At 41.5% G+C, this 19,668-nt stretch overlaps 2 protein-coding genes across 10 annotated transcripts in view; both read right to left on the bottom strand.

Moving 5' to 3' along the window:
• Window positions 1-334: 334 nt before the first annotated feature.
• smpd2b (sphingomyelin phosphodiesterase 2b) lies at window positions 335-8,473 on the bottom strand. 2 transcript variants are annotated; one of them, XM_047581989.1, is made up of 11 exons: window positions 8,095-8,473; window positions 5,874-5,984; window positions 5,666-5,762; window positions 5,420-5,496; window positions 5,050-5,143; window positions 4,215-4,304; window positions 4,055-4,137; window positions 3,744-3,876; window positions 3,150-3,254; window positions 2,859-3,036; window positions 335-1,912 (listed from the first exon to the last, which is right to left on the bottom strand). In XM_047581989.1, exons 2-11 carry the CDS (start codon window positions 5,921-5,923, stop codon window positions 1,488-1,490), a joined length of 1,332 nt encoding a protein of 443 aa, XP_047437945.1. In that variant the 5' UTR covers window positions 5,924-5,984; window positions 8,095-8,473; the 3' UTR covers window positions 335-1,487. The 2 variants fall into 2 exon arrangements, with proteins under 2 accessions (XP_047437945.1, XP_047437946.1); XM_047581990.1 differs by lacking the exon at window positions 8,095-8,473 and adding an exon at window positions 7,957-8,088.
• A 996-nt stretch (window positions 8,474-9,469) lies between these two features.
• tead3b (TEA domain family member 3 b) overlaps window positions 9,470-19,668 on the bottom strand; it is a 29,553-nt gene continuing 19,354 nt past the window's right edge. Inside the window, exons 5-16 of one of the 8 annotated variants that reach the window (XM_047581980.1) lie at window positions 17,740-17,802; window positions 17,537-17,599; window positions 15,540-15,551; window positions 14,538-14,663; window positions 14,407-14,450; window positions 14,197-14,253; window positions 13,693-13,757; window positions 13,457-13,593; window positions 13,161-13,334; window positions 12,881-13,024; window positions 12,634-12,786; window positions 9,470-11,756 (exon numbers count right to left, since the gene is read on the bottom strand). In XM_047581980.1, the coding sequence (XP_047437936.1) occupies window positions 11,643-11,756; window positions 12,634-12,786; window positions 12,881-13,024; window positions 13,161-13,334; window positions 13,457-13,593; window positions 13,693-13,757; window positions 14,197-14,253; window positions 14,407-14,450; window positions 14,538-14,663; window positions 15,540-15,551; window positions 17,537-17,599; window positions 17,740-17,802 (1,152 nt within the window). In that variant the 3' untranslated portion in view covers window positions 9,470-11,642. The remainder of the gene's footprint in view (window positions 11,757-12,633; window positions 12,787-12,880; window positions 13,025-13,160; window positions 13,335-13,456; window positions 13,594-13,692; window positions 13,758-14,196; window positions 14,254-14,406; window positions 14,451-14,537; window positions 14,664-15,539; window positions 15,552-17,536; window positions 17,600-17,739; window positions 17,803-19,668) is intronic. The other 7 variants (XM_047581982.1, XM_047581981.1, XM_047581983.1 and 4 more) reach the window with 7 other exon arrangements.

Raw genomic sequence — 19,668 nt, 5'->3', positions numbered from 1 at the left:
ACCCATTTAAAGGTTTTACGAGCATTTTTTTGTACCACGTGAAATCAATAAATTCAGTCGCACAGGGAAAAAAAACGAAAACTCTGCATGCACCACACCCAAAGGTGCCCTTACCTTCTGGGCATACAAGTGCAAGCTGGCAAATTTGGCACTGATCAGCTCTCACATGCTCCATTGTCTTGTAATTGCTGCCAGGCAGGTGGTTTGATGATTCATGTGCAGAAAGAGGTGTTTTCATTTTGAAAGGTCACATACACTTAGGTTGCCCTCTAGTGGTGACTGTGTGGATCTCAGTGAACATCGTCTCCATTAACAAGAGGCACAGAAGTCCAGAAACGTGCATACAAAGTCTTTATTTATTGCTTTCCAGATCATGCCCATTACAACATTCAGTTAGAATTAAAATCAGGTGTCATTTGAAATTCTATACACATTAATGAAATTAAAACGAATCAAGTATTTTTTTTCCAACATTAAGATGACTTAAGATTTTTAAATAATGAAAATCAGCATTCATTAAGCTTGTGTTGAGTCTCATCATGGTTTCACACTAATATCACACATAACTAATCTCGTAGCATACACATACGGAAGTGCTTGATCTGGTTAATCAATCAAGAGTGCACTGCACACTTAAGACATTAGTTTTGTTTTAAGTATCCATTGTGCATGGTGCTTTGTAAAAGTGATTCATAAGATCATATTAGGTCAAAGGTAAAAGGTAAAAGCAGAACATTTGAATGTATTCCATAGTTTGAACTGTGGTAGGGGAGGAGTGCAGGATTGTCTCTAAAGATACCAAAGTACAAAATAGTGAGCATGAGAACAGACACAGGTGGATCGTGTGTCTCGTTTCTTACAGTACAGTGAGAAGTCTTCACAGTGACCTCTACAGTGCCACCGGAAGCTCTCGGCATCTTTTGTGCGGAAGAAAAATGTATTACTGACCAAAATGTAAACCTGTAACATTTGCTGCCTGCTCAGTGGAGACCGCAGGGACGCTTCCTTCCTGAAAATATCTAAGCACATCGAGTGAATTCGCCACAACATCTGAGGAGCGGATTCTTCAAACCACAAAGAGGAGCATGAAACTAAAAACAGAAACAACTGGTCCCATTCAAACTACTGGTGGGTGGAATGCAAGTCGGACCTGAGGATTAAATTCATGCAGTCGCTTTTATGACCTTTAAGCACAGCAGTAACACAGATGTATCTCTACCGTGTGACGTGAAGCAACTTTATGTACTACAGGTGCACAGACTGAACTCTAGAATGAATCAAACCCTACAGATGACTATATAAAAAGTATAAAAAGGTCAAAGCGTGTGTCCTGCACTACTTTCAAATATGTCCTTCAGTTATAGTTCATTCTGGTCTATGAAACTAAATCTCAAGCGCATATAACACAATCAGAAGAGCGTTCATCTTTAAGCTGACTTCAAAGGCTTCTCTCCGTGAGCTCACTTTGACCCACTTCAGCTGCAGCTTTATTCCTCTGGGGCGAAGGCACCGGGCTCTCGACCCTCCGGAGGCCCCCGCAGGGCACTGTGAGGCTGAGCCACAGGAAAACCCCTGAGCTTCTCTTGCAGGCTACCTAGAGCCAGCCTCATTTGGTCCTCGGCCCCCTGCAGGGACTTCAGCTCCATGGTGTAAAAGACGTACAGCAGGAAAGTGGTGAGCAGGATGGCGAAGCACAGCGCGGCCAGCAGGTAGAAGGAGGTACGGGGGAAAGGCTGTTCTGCTCCCAGAGCCAGCCAGGGCACCGCCGCGATGGCCAGCTCCAAGAACAGCAGAGCCAGACCCATCACCCCGGTGCGTGCTGATGTGTAGCGCATCCTCTCAGCACAGTGAATGCCCACCTTGACTTCCGTCCGGGCCTCTGTCACAATGTCAACTAACTCAGCCAGCTTTCCTACAGCGATGGAAAAGAGAAGAGACAAACAAGCAGTGAAGACCCGTTTCATACAGGTGGAGTGTGACAGTCTGGCAGTAACACGAGCAGCTGCTCTGTGGAGCTGCGCGAGCCCCAGATTGAGACCGGATTAATATTAAAACATAGCATTAAATATTCACGGCACTCTTCATTAATTTAGATCATTATTCCGGAGAGCTTTTGTTACAACATGTGACCTTGGACAGGCATGGAAGAAAGAGACACACCTGAAGCTGGCACTACAACAGCCCATAGGACTTCTGAAGGAGGGCTTTCCCAATAACTACGGTATTCGTTCCCAAATATGTCCACATTACCCACAGACTGTCAGCACAGGAGAACTTAAGTGCATGTAAACACGGAGTTCTCATTATTCGATTGATACGCCCAGATAATGCGATTGGAATCTGAGTTTTCAATGGGATAATGCGTGTGCGCATGCTCCACAACCGCTGCGCTGGCATGTGACCCCGGAACAAAAGTGTCCAAGAAAGCCAGTCGCAGAAGAAGAAGAAGAGAAACGGAGCCGTCTGAGGGATAGCGTGGATCTTACCTGCATCAGAAGTAGCGCGAACATTACGTACAGGATTAAAAAATGTACTATTATCCGTCTGGTTGTTGTTTGAAATGCTGGTCTGCTGCAAGAACGACTCTTGTTTATTATATCACGTAATAGGTCAACCAGAAATCGGGCCGTATAAACGTGGTATTAACCCACTGAAAAGACATGTATCGCCACCTAGTGTGGAGGAGGAGAACAGTTATTCGATTTTCTTGTGCTGCATGTAAACTGTAGTCAGAAAGTCGAATTTTGAGCATAGCTGGATTAAGCTCTGCATGTAAACGCAATGCGTGACAGACTCTACGCTAAAAAGTCTTTCATTTGTAGGTTTTTGGTCATGAACTAAAAGAGTGGATCAGCTACCTGCGGCAGAGTCCTTATTCTTTGCTTGTCCGTCATCTGCAGTGTCAGCTGTGACGTGGGATCCCAGCCTTAGTTCAGCAGTAAGAGCCTCGTGGTCAGAATATGGGAAGGGAGAGTCAGCAACCGAGCCTTTGGTGGTGCGCATGACATCACAATGAATACTGGTTTTGGAAGAACCCTGGGGAGAACAAAAAAAAATGGCAAAAGTGCTTTAGGAGATAAACAAAATCATCTCAAAAACTTGCTTTGCGCACAACACAGCAGGTTTGACGTTGCACGGCTTTCACCCACCTTGATGAGGATGTAGTCGATACGAATCCCCTTGTCAAAGGGGACGAGCTCCTTTTTGCTGGTGAAGGGGTTGTCCGCTATTAACGTTATTCCATCCTCACATCCCTGCAACAGAAACGGCATGTTTTAATTTAATTTACGTGATGCCAGCCGCCAACTAACAGGAAGTAACTTTTGTTTTTGCTTCTATTTCTGTGAAATATCGTGACCTGTTATTTTCTGTATCAGATCATGAGATACGTGGCCACAATGACACTGAGCTTTGCAAATTTTGCTGAGCTGCTTCCTGCCTAAGGCCGATGCACTTCTAAATCCCGTGTAGCTGCTTGTAAAACTCTCCTATCAGTTCTGTCCTGTCTACCACGGTCACGCTCCAGACTTCACCGAGAAGGAGGCAAAATGTAAAACACTAAAAAGTAACAAGAAAGGGACATTTTCATGTCTTTCATTTAATAACTATCACACCTTTTTTTCCTGATGCCTCACATTTAATTTCCAACTAACCATGTAAACTATGGACAAATATTGCAATTTAACATTAAAACCAATTGACAGTCCTATTATTAACTGTTTCCCACTGTTCGTACTACGTACATCAAATTTAGCAGTTTCTAAATAACAGTCTCGCAGTCCAGTGTAAGTCCTCAGCAGTCTGTTGCCGAGATCCTGAGGGTGCATGTTGAGGTCCCCACCGAGAATGATCACATCTGCTCCAGCTGAGGTGTGACTAAAAAAAAAAACAAAAAAAAAGAAAATAACAATGACACGCCTTTATAAGACAAAATGTCACGTTGCATTAAATATTCACCAACTAAATGCAAACAAGAGAAAAAATATGCAAACACACCACAGTCTAAACAAATGGGGTCTTCTAGGAGCAAAATACATAAGCAAAAACACACTACCGGATGAACTGCTGCAGCTCCCAGGCCTGAACCACCCTGTGAGGTAGATAGGAGTCCTTCTCCCTGCAGTACTCCGCATGCAGCTAAAGTAGATACACAGCATCAGTGACAGATTCCTATATGCAGGTAGGTGGTGAGAACTGATTTAATGAAACCGTACATGAGTGACATAGACGTGTGCAGTCAGGCTGCCGAGGTTTAAGATGGCCATCCCCACGGCTTTACCTCCAAACCAGTCTCCATGATGAGCCTGAATAAAAGGGCAGAAGGTATCAGGATTAATACTGCAATCAACAACTTATTGGGTATTCACAATTACTAGTTCTTTAGCTTATTTATTTAATTCCTTTAAAGGTACAGGCACACAAACCCGATGTCAGAGAACTACATGCCACAAAAGGCAGACTGTGATGTCGCCTGTACCTGGGCCAAAAAGGAATTGCATTTGAACACACTGCCAACACATGCCTATGAGACTACAGCCAACAGCCAGTGGGCATATAAGTTCGGCACCCACATGAAAAGAAACACCTCTTCCAAAAAAGAAACAACAAAAAACAGAGTAGCTACTGTTGGGACACATCACGCTCGGTGCCTTAAATCACGTGTATATCATTACGCTAAAGTCCCTATGGGAAGACACTGAGCACAGTGTGTCTGGTAACTTCTGGCCGTAAACAGAAAGGCGACTATACAAGAACACTGGTATCAATCACAACCTGTCTACAAAATTAAATTTACTGACAGACATATCAGTCTAAGATTGAATTTTCTGCAGATTGAATTTCTTAATAAATTACTTAAAATCACTCGGTCGTCAACTGTTTACCCAAAAAATGCTGCTCACTAATGCATGTGTGATAATTTCATAACATATTTACAATGAAAGGCATTTTGGATAAACGGATGCTTTTGTAATCTATAATTGCAATGTTATACTTCTCTAATTTGGAATTCTTCTGCTTTTGTACGCATTTCAAGCGCTCCAGACTCACCATGTAAGGGTAACCATTCAGTGAGTAGCGAAAAAGAAATGTGTCCTGGATCCTGTGTTTGGAGAACATGGCCAGGCCGCTGCCTATGACTCCACTGCAGAATGAGAGGAAAAGCAAAGCATGAGCACATGTAGAAAGGAACTCTCAATCCCAGCTCCCATGTAGATCTGCATTATGCCACTGTGAGTTCATTTTATCTGCGGGAGACGTGAGAATTCGGCAACTAAAAATGACATTTTTGTGAGGTACAGAAGGAATTAAAAAGGCAGGACTCTGTGGTCAACAAATAATTAAAAGAGTTTTTTTTTCTTGAATTTTAAAAACATAAAGATTAGTTAACACAGAGTGTGGGAGAAAATAGAAACGTTACCTTTTGAAGTAGTGAGAGTGGGGATGACTACAGGCAAGCTTCTTCTTCAAGTTGAGATAGTCTTTCTCACTCCACACCTGAATAAATGAATCTAAATGTCACTTAAAGAATGATATTATAATCATAATCATATGATATCATCATAATTAGTACTGTTCATATCAGTCAACACAGGAATTCACTAGATGTAACAAAGTGCACAAGCTGAAAAACTCTATTAGACTCTGTGAAACGTTTCCCACCGACCTCCTGCAGTAAGACGATATCATGTTCCTCCTTACACAACATTTCTCCAATCATGGCATAGCGCTGAGGACAGTGTTTGCTTAGATAGCGGATCCCCCTACAAAAACAAACAGTTTGTACAGATTACTTTTATATATATAACACACAAAGCCACGTTTCAGTTCAGATTCAGATTCAGTGAGAATCTCTGCAAACCACAGTCACTGACCAGCAGTTCAGAGAGAAGACCCTCAGGCTGACGAGGTCTGTGTTGGCCATGCTGGCAGATCAGTGGTGAGGGAGTTTCAGGTCGGATGGCTCGGGTCGGGTTCAGGTGATCCTAATGTGTCACACAGAGAAACAGATTCACTGCTGTTATTTTCTGTGTGCATAAAAAAATCTAGTTATTTGCTTTATGCGTGGGGTGGGGGGCTTCATTGCTTGTGTCGCTGGTTTGGCATGGGGGCAGAACTACTGGCCTTTATGGTCCCAAAGCTGTTTTTCTTACCACTAGACAAAAACTATCAATATACACACACATGAGGACTTCAATAAATGGGATTAACTGATCTATGAGAGAAATATTGTACTGTTTATGCCACTGGTTTCACATGAAACACATCACAATATACACCTGCTCAACCATAATGTGATGCAGATGTTTATTGTGATTTTTCATAGATTTGATACTTTGTTATGATCCTTCAGTTGTTTATTTTCTTCCTTGATTTTCTTCTCCTTCAACACTTCTTCCCAGTCATCTTCAAGCATCTTCTTCTTCTTCTTCCCTTTGCCTTTTCTCCTCCAGGGCGCTATATTTTAACCTCCAGGCCTCGCCTTTTTAAAGACTTTCAGTGAATCTAACAGAGAGTCCCACCTTCTCCTTGATGACTTCCTGGATTTTGCTCTGGCAGAGCTGATCCTTCAGCTCCTTCAACGGAAGCTGGTGCTAACTAGAGTTATTCTCGGCCTGTAAACAGATTTCGTGCCAAGAAATGTTTGAATGAATTCTCATACTCCTCCGGAAGTTTCTCTTGCACGCATACTGTTTTTCGGGTTGCGTGCGGTCGCTCACAGTGATTGTTATTGACGTTTTGCGATCCGTTTCTGTCCTGCTTCGATTGATAACCGTCATTTTTCGCCCAAACAGTGTTTGTTTCACGTTAGAATCATTGATGGATGATGAGCACTGGGAAGAAACGGCCTGCTGGGCCCAGGAGCTCCACCTTTGCAAGCCCAGCAGGGTCTAGGAGGATCACTCTGAGACACCCACTTCGGTTTCGAGAGCACTGGCACTGGCAAATGCCCTTCTCGGATCATGAGTATATCCCATATACTAACCTCTATGTCCCTGACCTTTGAGCATGAATGCGCCTCTAAGGAACAAGACACAAAACGGCACAATAAGCAATAAAAGTGCAGACATCAGTACTCCATTTTTGGTTCAAAAACACACTAAGCTTTTCTGACTATTACAACTAGATGAATTTGAATCGACCATATGGGATGTAGTACTCTGTACATTGTGTGTGTAAATGTGTCTTTATGGTTAAGTAGTTTTTTTTTGTGTTTGTTTGTTTTTTGTATCAGCATCTGTAAAGATGTAAATATCTGTGTGTTTAACAGTGTGATATAGACTGAGCTGACCCAGACAGGCCCCACTATGTCAGACAGTAGGCCAATTTTGCGGATATTTTTTTACTGGGAGAGCAACAAAACACTGGTCCCAAACAGTGCTGACATGGCTCTGTGCTGGCTGGCAAGAAAAGGGGGAAGCTGCAATGAAATAGAAAAAAAGGGGTCTACGGTGTTTTTTAGCATCATCAAAAATTATTGAATGTGAAGAAATACTGTAAAAGCTGATCTAATAGGTGAATTAAAAAGAAAAATCATGCCCAGTAGTCCTATTAACCTGTGTGTTTGTTAAGTGTTGTTGCGGGGATGCTACATTAGCGACAAAGCTGTAAACAAGCAGTAACTTGCCAGGTTACAGCTGATTCCCTTTTATTGACTCGTGTTAGAAAGCGGGGCTGGAGTTTTGTCAGCGTGTGTCCTGATAACGCAGTCAAATTAGTCGGGTTTATGATGCCAGTTGTTAGGATGTTAAAACCAGGGTTAGCTAGAGTAACGTTAGCATGAACTCAGAGGATTAAGTTTTTGCTAAGGCAAATACTTCCACTGTTTACATATGTCAACACCCTGAACGCTTTTTTTTTTTTTTTTTTTTTTTTTTTTTATTATTATTATTTAATTTCGACTACAAGGTGGATGCACGCGGTTGTACTTATAAAACGGAAGCTTTAATCACTGACCTGTAACAGCATTTAACTAGTTAGCGGCAAACGGTGCTAAAATATCCCATCCAGCTGTTTTGTAGTCTTTGTAGCCGTGACGTTGGCCCCGGTGTCCCGGTGTTGACTGGACCCGTTTATTCATTAAATTTGACTCACCTCGTGAACCTGTTGACGTCAGCTGAAGTTAACGGGGACCCACCGCTGATGTGCACGGCGGTGTCGTAATGCCGCTCGTCTTGGCTGAAGACCCAAAAACACTTCCTGTTGGCGAGGCAGCTAACAACCCACTGCACTCCGAGTTAATTATTATTAAGCAGACACATTGTTCAGTGGCCGGTCAGCATCCCAGATGACGAGCAGCACCGACTTGGTTGCGCAGATCGCTTCCATTGCTGCGTGCGTGCCCTGTCGGCGTAAAGTCAGCTGGGTTAAAAAAAATAAGTGTTACGACCTCCGGTTTTGTTTTATTCCTCTAAATAAAAGGGGGACTTCTGTTTTTGTTTCTGCGACGCGATACGCTGACGACACGTGTATAATCACGTCACAGCGAGAATGCAATAAGAATTACAAAAAGCAATTTCTAACTCAAAGAAACACTTTTATTTTTTTATTAGCTTCGTTTCCGGCTTGAGGAAGTAATGGCATCATGGGAAGTGAAGTTCTTAAAGCCAAACGGCCCCTACTGGCAGCCGTGTGATACGGGTACAGATCAGTAACTTACGTTACGAAAAACATCCCACAATTCCCCTCATTTTATTCAGTAATTGTGTTTTTATTACAGAGGACAGTATTTTGGCACATTCACTGATCAGCCTCAACATTAGAGTAAATAACACTGACCACCTTGTGACAATACAGTGTTCTACTGGGAAACTTCTGGACCTGGCTTTCGTGTGGATGTTACTTAGACATGTACCACCCACTGAGACCAGGCAGGCACCCCCAGGCAGCCAGACATATGGGCACACCCAAAAAACGGTTTAGGAACAACTCAACAAACATGAAAAACAGCACAAGATCTTAACCTGGCTTCAATTCTCTAGAACCCAAATTGATCCAAGTATCTGTGCCCACTAACAACATGTTACTAGACACCCTCAGAAGGCCCATGTCCAATCTCTGATTTGTCACAACTGTTTTGGAGGCACAAGGGAGACCTACACAAGATTAGGAAGGTGGTCATAATGTTATGCCTGTAGTTCGGTTGAACTCTAGCGTTAGAATTTAGGACTAAAATGTTCTACAGTATCCCTATCTTATGAAGGGGTTTCACATTTCTGCTTTCTTTTATAGGCACATTTATAGGAACATTTTTCATTTGGAAAAACACATCACACGTACATTTCATTACTCTCACAGTGCTGACAGAATTATCTTCAGGTAGACTACTTGTTCAAATGTTAAGGCCAAAGCAAATTTCAGTGAACGTGGCACAGTGTGCACGTTCAAAAACAAAATATTAGCTGTTGAATGCCTCTGCTCTGTAATGTTGGAAAAGAACAATCATAGATAAAACAAATTTACAGACATGTTTAAAGAGTTTGCTGGGGAAAATGGCCCCAAAGGCACCATGCGTCTTTTATTGTTAGATACATTTGTTGATTACATAGTCCAACCTCTACTTTAAAGTATAAAATTGCAATGGACAATGGTAACAAAGACATAGTAAACCACCTTAAACCAAAAACAAAAAAAAGACAAAACAAAAACTGCCCACACCATTCTGAATATGATACATTAGATATCTCATTATTAATTATCAATACCAGCTCAATCACACATTATTTTCAGTGAAGCATATGGCGAACACTGAAAGTCAAAAGTCAACAGAATCAAAACGAAACATTAATCTTGATAATGGCAAAAAAAAAAAAAAATGTCTGTATAAAAGTTAAACTGAGAGGCCTGCTAGAGGAGGAGTGTTATTGTATCTAGCTTGTGAAATATGGCATTCAAAGCTAGGTGCAATTACGCCACCGTACAATTTATTAAATTTGAACCCTAATAGCAAAATTGTCCAGTGAACCACACAGAGTAGACACTTGTCCAGCAGCACCCGAGGGTTGACAGTTAATCCTGTCTCTACTACGAGTCCTGCAATACTTTTAACATCTCCATCAGAATGGAAAATTATCAGCACATCTCCAGTACCCCAACCTGTCCTCCCGCTACGTCTCTTCCAACCCTATAAATAACAATCAATGGTCATACTCCACAGCACAGAGACAACAGCTCTCATTCAAGACAATTATCTAGACTGATTTCAAAATTATTTCACGTGTACTGTCAGTAAAAATAAAACAGACTGTCTTAAATATGACCTTTTTGTCAATCAATGCAGCTTCCCCAACACATTACACGGAGGAGGGTGAAGCAAACGAGCCAACTTCACAGCATACAATCTCTTTTTTAAACAAAAGAAACAGTGATTAACTTCTCTCCGCTTTAACCGTGGTCTCTGTGCTGAGTTACTTGATCACAAATATGAACATAAAACCCCCACAAAATACTCCTATGTAACACGTATTCCTTTAGCATCCGCTGACTCACAGTACAGAAACTTTTTTTTCTTTTTTTATAGTTACGCTACATACGTCAAGGCAGAAAATAAGCACTGCTGTTGCGGCACCCCCTTCCCCCCAATTCTTGATCTGTTAAGTGCAACCAAGCACACGTCTTCGAACAGAGAGAAATAACAGGGGGGTCTCGTAAGTAAGGCAAAAGCCCTGGCTTTATGTCAGGATAAAAAAAAAAAAAAAAAAACAATACAAGACATCCCTAGTGTCCAAAGTCAGTTACAGATGATGCTTGTAAGACCTGATTTTTTTTAATTTGTTTCATTTCTGTAATAAAATAGAAAAAAAAATAAAAGCAGAACCTTAATAACACGGTAACACAACAGACCTTCTCCCTGTACACTTGGACAGTAGAATGTGGGACAATTTTGTACGTAAAACAGGCAACATGATAATGAGTTCTTCTGTGTGCCTGAAAAACTGGATGTGTCTGAGGTTTCTCTCCAATTGTTTGTTGTGGGTGTATGTGTGTGTGTGTGTGTGTGTGTGTGTGTGTTTTTTTATTTTCTATTTTTAACAAAATACACGTGTATGACTATTTTCTGCTCATTTAAAAATAAGAGGTAGTAAAAAAAAGGCAATCCAAAGTGGCAGGCAATGATATAATCTTTGGAGAAAAGGCACTTGCTTTCCTAACAAACCTACTGCAACAACACCACTTGGCTCTGGTATCCTCCCTTCCCGTGGTCCAATTCTCTCCTCTTCTTCAGTCCTATATACACCTTCCTTGTTGCTCAGAGTGTGTTCCCTTGAATACTATAAGAGTCTTTTCAATCATAAACACATTCTCATTCCCTCATCAAAACATTTCATGCTCCATCAAGTACCTTGGCAAAAGTGACCCACTTCATCTGAATCATGTTTAGACACATGGAAAATAGCTGGTTGTCGGCAAATCTTCAAAATTCTCTCTGCGAAATGGCACTTTTTTTTTTTTTTAATCATTGCTTTTTTTCCTCTTGCATACTTTTACTTAAAGCATAAAATGTGTCCGTGTTAGTTCGGTGTAGCACTGTTTGAATGTTTCTTTTTTTGTTTGTTCTCTTTTTCCTGGATGGTTGTTGAGCTGGTCGAAGAGAGATTGTGTCACGCTTTTGTCTGGCTTTTCCAAAAAACCTCCCTGAAGAGTTAGTCTTTAACAAGTCTGTAGACGTGATACTGAGCTCCATGTTCACTCGTGGAAACCTCAAAAACAAATGCTATACAGAGCAAGGTCTCCTGCGTGTCGCGGTTCGTCACCACCTGAGGGGCGAAAAGACAGAAAGTGAGGAAAAAGAAATGAGACGTGAAATATGGCTGCCGCAGTCACTTAATCCTTTAATTGGTGAAAGTAACTACTTCTTGGAAAACTAAGTAGGTAGATATCGACCGCTACATTGGCCGGCCGATATATTGGGGCGATATTTTCGTTTTTTACTGGTATCAGTACTGGCTACACACACATAAATATGTTTATAGACTTTTTTTTCCCCCGGCAAGATTTACAAACAGGCGCATCCACAGGCAGCCCTGTGCTGCTCAAGATGCTGTGGACCCGTGCAGCCCATATTTTACACCCTGTTGTTGTTGACTTTGCTAGCTGAAGTTTTTTTTCTCTGTCTGTAATAGCGCAGGCTGTCAATCAACCACTGTCCACAGTTTAGATTGAAGCTGTTGTGTTGGCTCTGACCCTAGAATTGTTTTTGGTTATATTGAGGCCTTTAACATTTGTTACCATTGTGTCATTTTTATCATTTAAAAAAAGCAGTATCCTCTCCAAATGTTGGCTCAGAAAAATCGGCATCAGGTATCAGCCATCGGCCAATGCTGATATAAAAAAAATCAGTGTCGGCCCTAAAAAATCGATATCGGTGGATCTCTATAATTTGTAGACTGATTTTCACATCTGTAAGTTAAGGTACCAAAAGTGGACTGGACTTAAGTTTGTCTCAGTTTAAAGGTCACAAAATCCTACTTCTTGCACCTCTTAGGCTCACTGATAATACCACTGAAGTTATTTCAACCTAACCACCTCCACACTGTACCGTTGGACTGATCTTTTACATCAGTGTAAGGAAGATGGCACAGTTCTCTACATTTACCAAAAGTCAGCAACTGAACATATTGTTGAGTATGTTACCTGTAGGATAGTGAAGTTTTCAAGAACACTGTTCATCATGTATTTTTCGGGCAAGTGTTTGAGCTTGTGGATAAAGTTGATCATGTATTCGCACATAGGAGAGCGGTGAATCCTGTAAACACACTTTCCTCCCTCTGGGCGGGCGTACTCCGTCTGCAGCGGAGAACAGGGAGAGTCAGAAATACTCAGCGATGATATGCATCGGACTAATGTTTGAGAAAACAGTTGATGCGCAGCACGCGCCTACCTCCACTTTCTCAACCACCTGCTTGCCGAATGAGCAGACTTTGGTTGAAACAGTGATCGTCATGTTCTCAGCGCTGCTGTACTGGCTGCTGACGCCGTAGAATGAACCCGGGCCGTCCGGCATCCCGCTACTGTTCAGGTCAGCCTACAGAGTGCAGAGATTTCAACATCGTGACATGCAGTTGTATGATTTTTATGTGTATGCATGAACTGCGCCAGTCTGGAAGACACATGCGCATTAAAAATAATACTGTTATTGTAAGACTTTAATAACAACCCACCCAAAATTTTACTAGAAAGAAAGCATTCTGTGGGCCTTTCTCATAAAGCTCTTTGAGGCCCCCCTTCTTCTCAGGGAACTTGTCGTAGATCTGCCGGATGTCCACAGCCTCGAGGAGCGGATCGCTGTAGGAGGGATTGGTCTGTCCAATGTGGACAAACAGGTGTTTGCTGTACTGCAATGGACAAAGACAGACAAGACTGTCAGCTGGAAAACGTTACGACAGTCCAGGAAATATGGTGTTCGCCATCAGATGAGACACAGACTTAAATATTTTGTCACACTTTCACAACTCACATTGTCTGGGTCTCTTTGGACCTCCATGAAGGCCGAGTACTCCAGCATCCGCAGCTTAGAGGAAGCAATGGTCCGATCCTGCCACACTGGCACTGCAGTAGCAGTCGGTGCAGGAGGGGGCGCCAAGGGCTCATAACCTACATATGCAAACGCACACATCATAAGCATTGACAAAAACCAAACGGATCGGTTTTTATTTTTCAAAATATGTCCGCACGATGTCACTTCATACTTACTTGGTATGGATTGTGGTACAGGACCTGGTAGGCTTGGGTATGGGGGCTGTGCAAAAGGTTTGATACTGAAAGACAATGAATGACGCAGTGAGACTAAAACCTCGACACAGATGTTCGTGCGTCCTACTAAGTTTGTATTTCTGATAAACGTCCTTGCTGTGCAAACTTGTTAGTGTTAGCATGTGTTGCTGCACCAGCTAGGCGTAAGTCCACCTGCTTCATTGCTTCGTCATGATGCCAAACAGCATGAGTTAGTTACACTTTCTCTGACAAATCTTTGCAAATGAACGGAAATACTTTGATTCTCCAGTGAACACAAGTCATCAAACACTCCGGGGACTCATTTGGCCCAATCCTCTTTTTTTCTCAATCAAATCTGAAGCAGTTAATTTGCCCGGTGGTGGTTTACATCAGTGCAGGAAACATACAGTACAATACAGTGCAGAAGAGGAGTTAGTGCCACTTTGTGCTCACAGTTGGACTTTTGCTATTGGGGGAACTTACGCATGGCTGGTGCGGCAAAACCCAGGGGTCCTTCCCGGGTTGAGATCTAGAACCAGCCTGGTGTGCAAAAATGTGATTCATTAAACATTCCCTGCATTACCCACCTGTCACAAAACCCTACTTCCTCCCTGACTCACTCATTCATGAGTCTCCTTATCTCTAACACCAAGTTCTCTCCTCAGAATTTGCGCCCTGATGCGGTTTACTTACTCCTGAGAGGGTCCAGGCTGTCCTGGGATCGGGGCAGGCCAAAACTGGAGAGCAAGGAAAAAAGATAAATGAAGACTGCGGCAAAAGATGTAATGTGATGCAGTTGCACATGAAATGAATGGATGTCTCACTCTGGTAGGTTGGTAAGGGGCAGGAGGCAGTGGTGGAAGATGATTCTTTATCATACTCGGGGAGACGATCTGCGCAGACGAGAGTGCTGCCATGTTCTGCAGGGCTTTGTCTTTAGATGCCTGATCCTACGTGTCGACAGGAAGAAACCGGGGACGTCAACCACAAGGTGGCAGCATAATCTTAATCTACTGCTGTATGTGCTCTGAATGTTCGTAACACAAAATAGTGCCACTCTTGTTGTATCTTTGTAACAAAACAAAAAAAATACTAAATTCAGTACCTGTAACTGTTGAAATTAGCATAAGTATTAGCTCACAGTCAGTGTAAGTGTAAGTCCAGTATTGTTGCAGTGTTTGTTTTGAAAGAGCAGCTTGACAGAATAAGCAGAGGAGAGAAATTTAAGCAGCGTTGCTCTGACAAATTGAAAGTCAGTGTGTTATTGAGCTCACCAGAGAGAAAAGGGAATCAAGAGTTGCCTTGTCTGAGAGTGAACATGAATGAACAAATTTTGCTGTGTTTTTTTCCCCACAGTTTTGCTGTGAGTAACCGAAATCAGACGACCAATTTGCATCCAATTCACAGTGAGAATATTTATTTTGAATTTTACATACCATCAAAAGACAGCTCAAAATGTATGTTCTTGCTTTGTTTTCTTTCTTTTTTTCTTCTTTAGTTTGCCAAAGAATTAACGTCAGACAATAAGCCCTGACTTTACAAATAGCGGAAAGATGCCTCGGGAGCAAGACCCATAGAAGTCAAAGACGACACCTTATGCAAAGCAAGCAAGATTTGACTTTTGGCAGAGACTATATGCTATCAGGCAGGGTGTGCAGCAGTGTTGCAGTGTTCGAAGCGCGTTGTCTCCTGAGCATTGCTTCATTGTGGGATAGCAACGGGGCGGGATGCCATGCCTGCAGAGGGCCATAGCAAAGGGACAGTGCACTGGTGCCGCCAAACAAAGGGGAGGAGGGAAGCATATTGCACAAGTCAGATTCACTTACCAAATTCATGGCCTGAATCAAAAGAGAGAGAAACCATTAGTGCTGCGCAGTTCTAAGAGATGAATTAAGATCTTTTAATTTAAATCCAAGGCCATAATTACTTGTTTCATTTTCTGTGCATGTTGTACAGCAATTAAAAATCCCATCTTAAAACCCCACAAACTGAAGTTGGGCATACAAGTTAGAAAGTTCAGTGGGGATTTGGGGAAACGCAAGATAGTAATATTATGTAAAGTGCAGAAAAGCGTCCAATAAGTCTAAAGATAAAGAAAAATATGTAATCAGTGGATAAATGGGGTTCAAAAAATGTCCTCCCTGCTAGTAAATCAACAAAGTGAAAATCTGAAGAAGGTCAGATTCAAGCAGAGATGTGCGAGCCTCGAGCTGATATTCACTGTCAGTATCCGTCCAGCTTTTACACTTTTTACTTTCAGTTGATGCTACAATATAACTTCATTCCAAGGAACCCACCCTCTGACTTTATGAGAGTGTTTTTCTGTCACAAATACTTGGACTCGGTAAGTCTCGATGAGCCCTTGAAAGTCATCAGCTGCAGCTGTGCACGGACACTGAGAGTGATTCAGTGTTTGAAAGCTACAACAGCCTTAACAACCCCGTCAAGTGCGATAAAATGACAAAAATCGTCAAAGCTACGAAGCTAAATTACTGAATTTAGTAAGAAATGGTTTGTGAATGGGTTTTAAAAGTACACATAAGCATGTAAAATAATACATTTGTGAAATCAGTTGTACTACTAAAGTGAAACAGGGTTTGTACAATAGGCAACTTGTGTTTTCTTATTAAAACTGTAGAAATTGACGTATTGTATTTCAGAATTAGCCTATAGCATGTAGCATTATCAACCCCATCATGCAGGGAGGATATTAATTCTCATGTATTTCAAGGCTTTTAAAAAACTGCCATTAAACTGCGACATGTGGGTTCATTTTTAGACACAACAGAAAAAATGGGCAGTAATTCTAAGCTAGGTGGACATTTCTGAAATTTCCTTTGGTGCCTTCATGTAAGATAACAGGTGAGCTTCTCGACAAACCGCACGGAAGGGAGGGAGCACATTTATAAATCATGAGATGTACCATCTTCTTTTCATTATACCTATTTAGTATTTAAGACACATTTGGGATTCATATTAAAAGCAGCTGCTGGGTTGACTGCACAGCCCACTACTACAAATCTGACTTAATTTAATAGAAAACATGGCCACGGTGGAGGCTGGGTTTCCCTTTAGGATTAGTCTGCATTAAAGGGTTAATTCAGAGTTCAAGTTAGCACTACAGAGTGACACAGTATCTTTAGTGTTTAACAGTGTCTGCATCATCTACACACATACTGTATGTCAATACACATAAACAGTAAAAAAAAAAAAAGAGTACAAAGAGACCAGAGGGACTGGAAGGACTACAAGACAGGTCAAATGGAGGTACAAGATGACAGCAGTGAAAGACTAATTTTTTTGTCCTCTAAAACAGACACAGTAGAAACTAAAGATATTAAAGTAAAGACAGTTTTAGGGGAGAAAGAAGTCTGAGGACTGGAGGACAGCTTGTTGAAGAAACATGGCCGGGACAGAAGACAGATTCATGGCTGGAGCAACATGCAGCTAAAAGTCCTTTGACTGGGCTTGTCATAACAGTTTGTCTAGCATTCACTTAAAGCAGAGGCTATAGAGCCAGATGTTACATTTTAATTCTGGTGATAAGATTATTTTGATGCCTACTACAGCTCAGGCCTACGGTAAAAGGTAAAAAGGCTGTGGTGCACTGCATGCATAGTACAGAAGCAAGACCGAGAGATCGTTTTATTTCATGGAATTAGCTACTTATTGTTAGTGTTTAGAGTAACGAGGCTGTATCCATTTCAGTGGCCAGAACGGTCCTAACATCAAAGCGAGGATCGATAATCATATTCACAAGTCAGCTGGTTAGTGCAAAGCCAAGCCTTTACCAGCCCCGCCGAGGCCGCGGTGAAGCGCATACCTTTAGCTTTGACTGGATCTCGCGAGATTTTCTCCGGGCGAGAACCTGCAAGTGGCTAGAAACCTGCACAGAAGAATAGCCGAGAAGAGGGAAGAGAAAAGAAGACAGGGAGAGAAGAAGACAAGGGAAGAGAGAGAGAAGCCGTAACCAAAGAGGAAAGAGACGCCCAGTCAGTGTTGCCGAGGCAGGCTGGCGGCACCTACCTTTATACCCGCCTGGTATTCGCGAACTTTCTTCCGTGCTAACACCTGTATGTGACTAGACACCTAAAGGGGTGTGAAACAGTTTTTGAGCATAAAAATAACATGCACTCACATTCATGCACACACACACACGCACACGTCCATGCAAATGCAGACATGTACAATAAACACACAATCGTTGCATTAACAATGAACAGGCATCAAAACCGTGGATTTAAAGGATAAGGTGGGTGATGTTAGGGTAATCAACTTCCTCGCTTTCAAACTGAGCTAATTTTACTCATCTGTTTAATGTGAAAACTGATGGACACACAATCCCTACCCTTAATGCACTGCTGCTGCTTTAATAACAAATCAAACCTTACCCTACTGAACACCTTAATATGTACATTCACCTGCCAATTTATTAGGAAACTGTAAATGTAATGTATTATAATACAACAGCCCTGAACTTATAACTGAATTAATAACATCATTTTGGAGGCTGGGGTTTGAAGTTCTATTGAATTGTATTGTGTACAATACAGTAACTGTTTCTATTATTTCTGACAGCCTTATTTTACTCAGTGAGCAAAATACCGCTATCGCTTTTTATTCAATATAGTTTCACAGCACCACAAAATACATCTACCAAGCTTCTTTAGTAACGCTTGATATAAGTCCCTTTCGCTAACAACTCAATATGTTTCAGAGCACAGCAACCTGCTGTAGAGTGAAAAGTGTAAAGTTGCAGTTCGTAGTTTCTTACTCTATTTCAGCATAAACTCAGCAGGGCTGTTATATTAGAATGCATATGTCTTCAGCAGTGCACCTAATGAACTGATATGCAGATATGCATGTTCACAAGCACACACAGGTGTGACTTGCAGCTTTGTAACTTAACTAAGAGGAACAACGATGCCAGACCAAAAAATCAGCCCAGTGTTGATAAAACAGAAGTAGTCACGGAGCGCATGAGGAAGAGCTGATAGGAAGAGCAAACACACTACAAAAAAAAACTTGCCACACTGAAGAAAAAAGCCTGTCTCCTCGCCTTGTATGTGTAGTACCATGTCACACATTACACTGAAAAAATAAATTCCTGGACAGGCTGCAGTATAACGTGGTGTCTGCTAAATCTAATCTTAAAGCTACAATCATTGAACTTGATAAAGGTCTTTGTTGGGAAATAATAATAAAAAAAAATATATTTAAGATAACAGTAACAAGATATGTGAAACAAACATCCTACTTGGGGTCCAGAATTACAATTTTCTTTTAGTCTGCAGTGCAAATAAAGTCTGATGCTGTATGTGGACACACTTTTGCACAAGAGCGCTTAATCATTACATTAACAACAATTAAGCAGCTAAACGTGTGTTGCTAATCCAAAGCGATATTTCCCAATCCTATTCCATATATGTCTTATTAATATTCTACAAACAAGTATTGAATTGGTTCAACAGCTATAGTTTAAAATGTGTCCAGCGTCAATCATACGAGCACCATCCTGCAAATACTAAAAGCCCACATGTGTACAAATCTAAAAATAGCTCCTTGTTGTTAGCAATTAAACTACGTATGTGTATTGTTTTGGGACACTACTAAGCTCCTTTTTTTCTTTTTTCTTTTTAAATGGAGCTTTAACTCTGTAATGTAACGTTACCAGAGTGTGCGACTGACAGTTTAGAGAAGTGAAAGCAGTGAGATAATGACTAATCTACCGCTTTAAAACATGGATAGGGATAATAAAACCAGACTTATCCTTTAAAGAACTCGCAATCCACTTCTCTGTGATTAATTACATTTCTGGGGAGTATGACTCAATAGTTCACTGACGTAATGAATCCTTTTTTTCCTGTTCTGGTTATACAGTTGTTATGTATTGCAGGTCAGTAACTAAAACCAAAACCATGCATATTTTTGTAATGTAAAGGTCAAAGTTATTAA

This window comes from Mugil cephalus, chromosome 4, assembly GCF_022458985.1.
Source record: "Mugil cephalus isolate CIBA_MC_2020 chromosome 4, CIBA_Mcephalus_1.1, whole genome shotgun sequence".
Classification (NCBI taxonomy): domain Eukaryota; kingdom Metazoa; phylum Chordata; class Actinopteri; order Mugiliformes; family Mugilidae; genus Mugil; species Mugil cephalus.
This window is presented reverse-complemented; position numbering and strand designations above follow the sequence as displayed.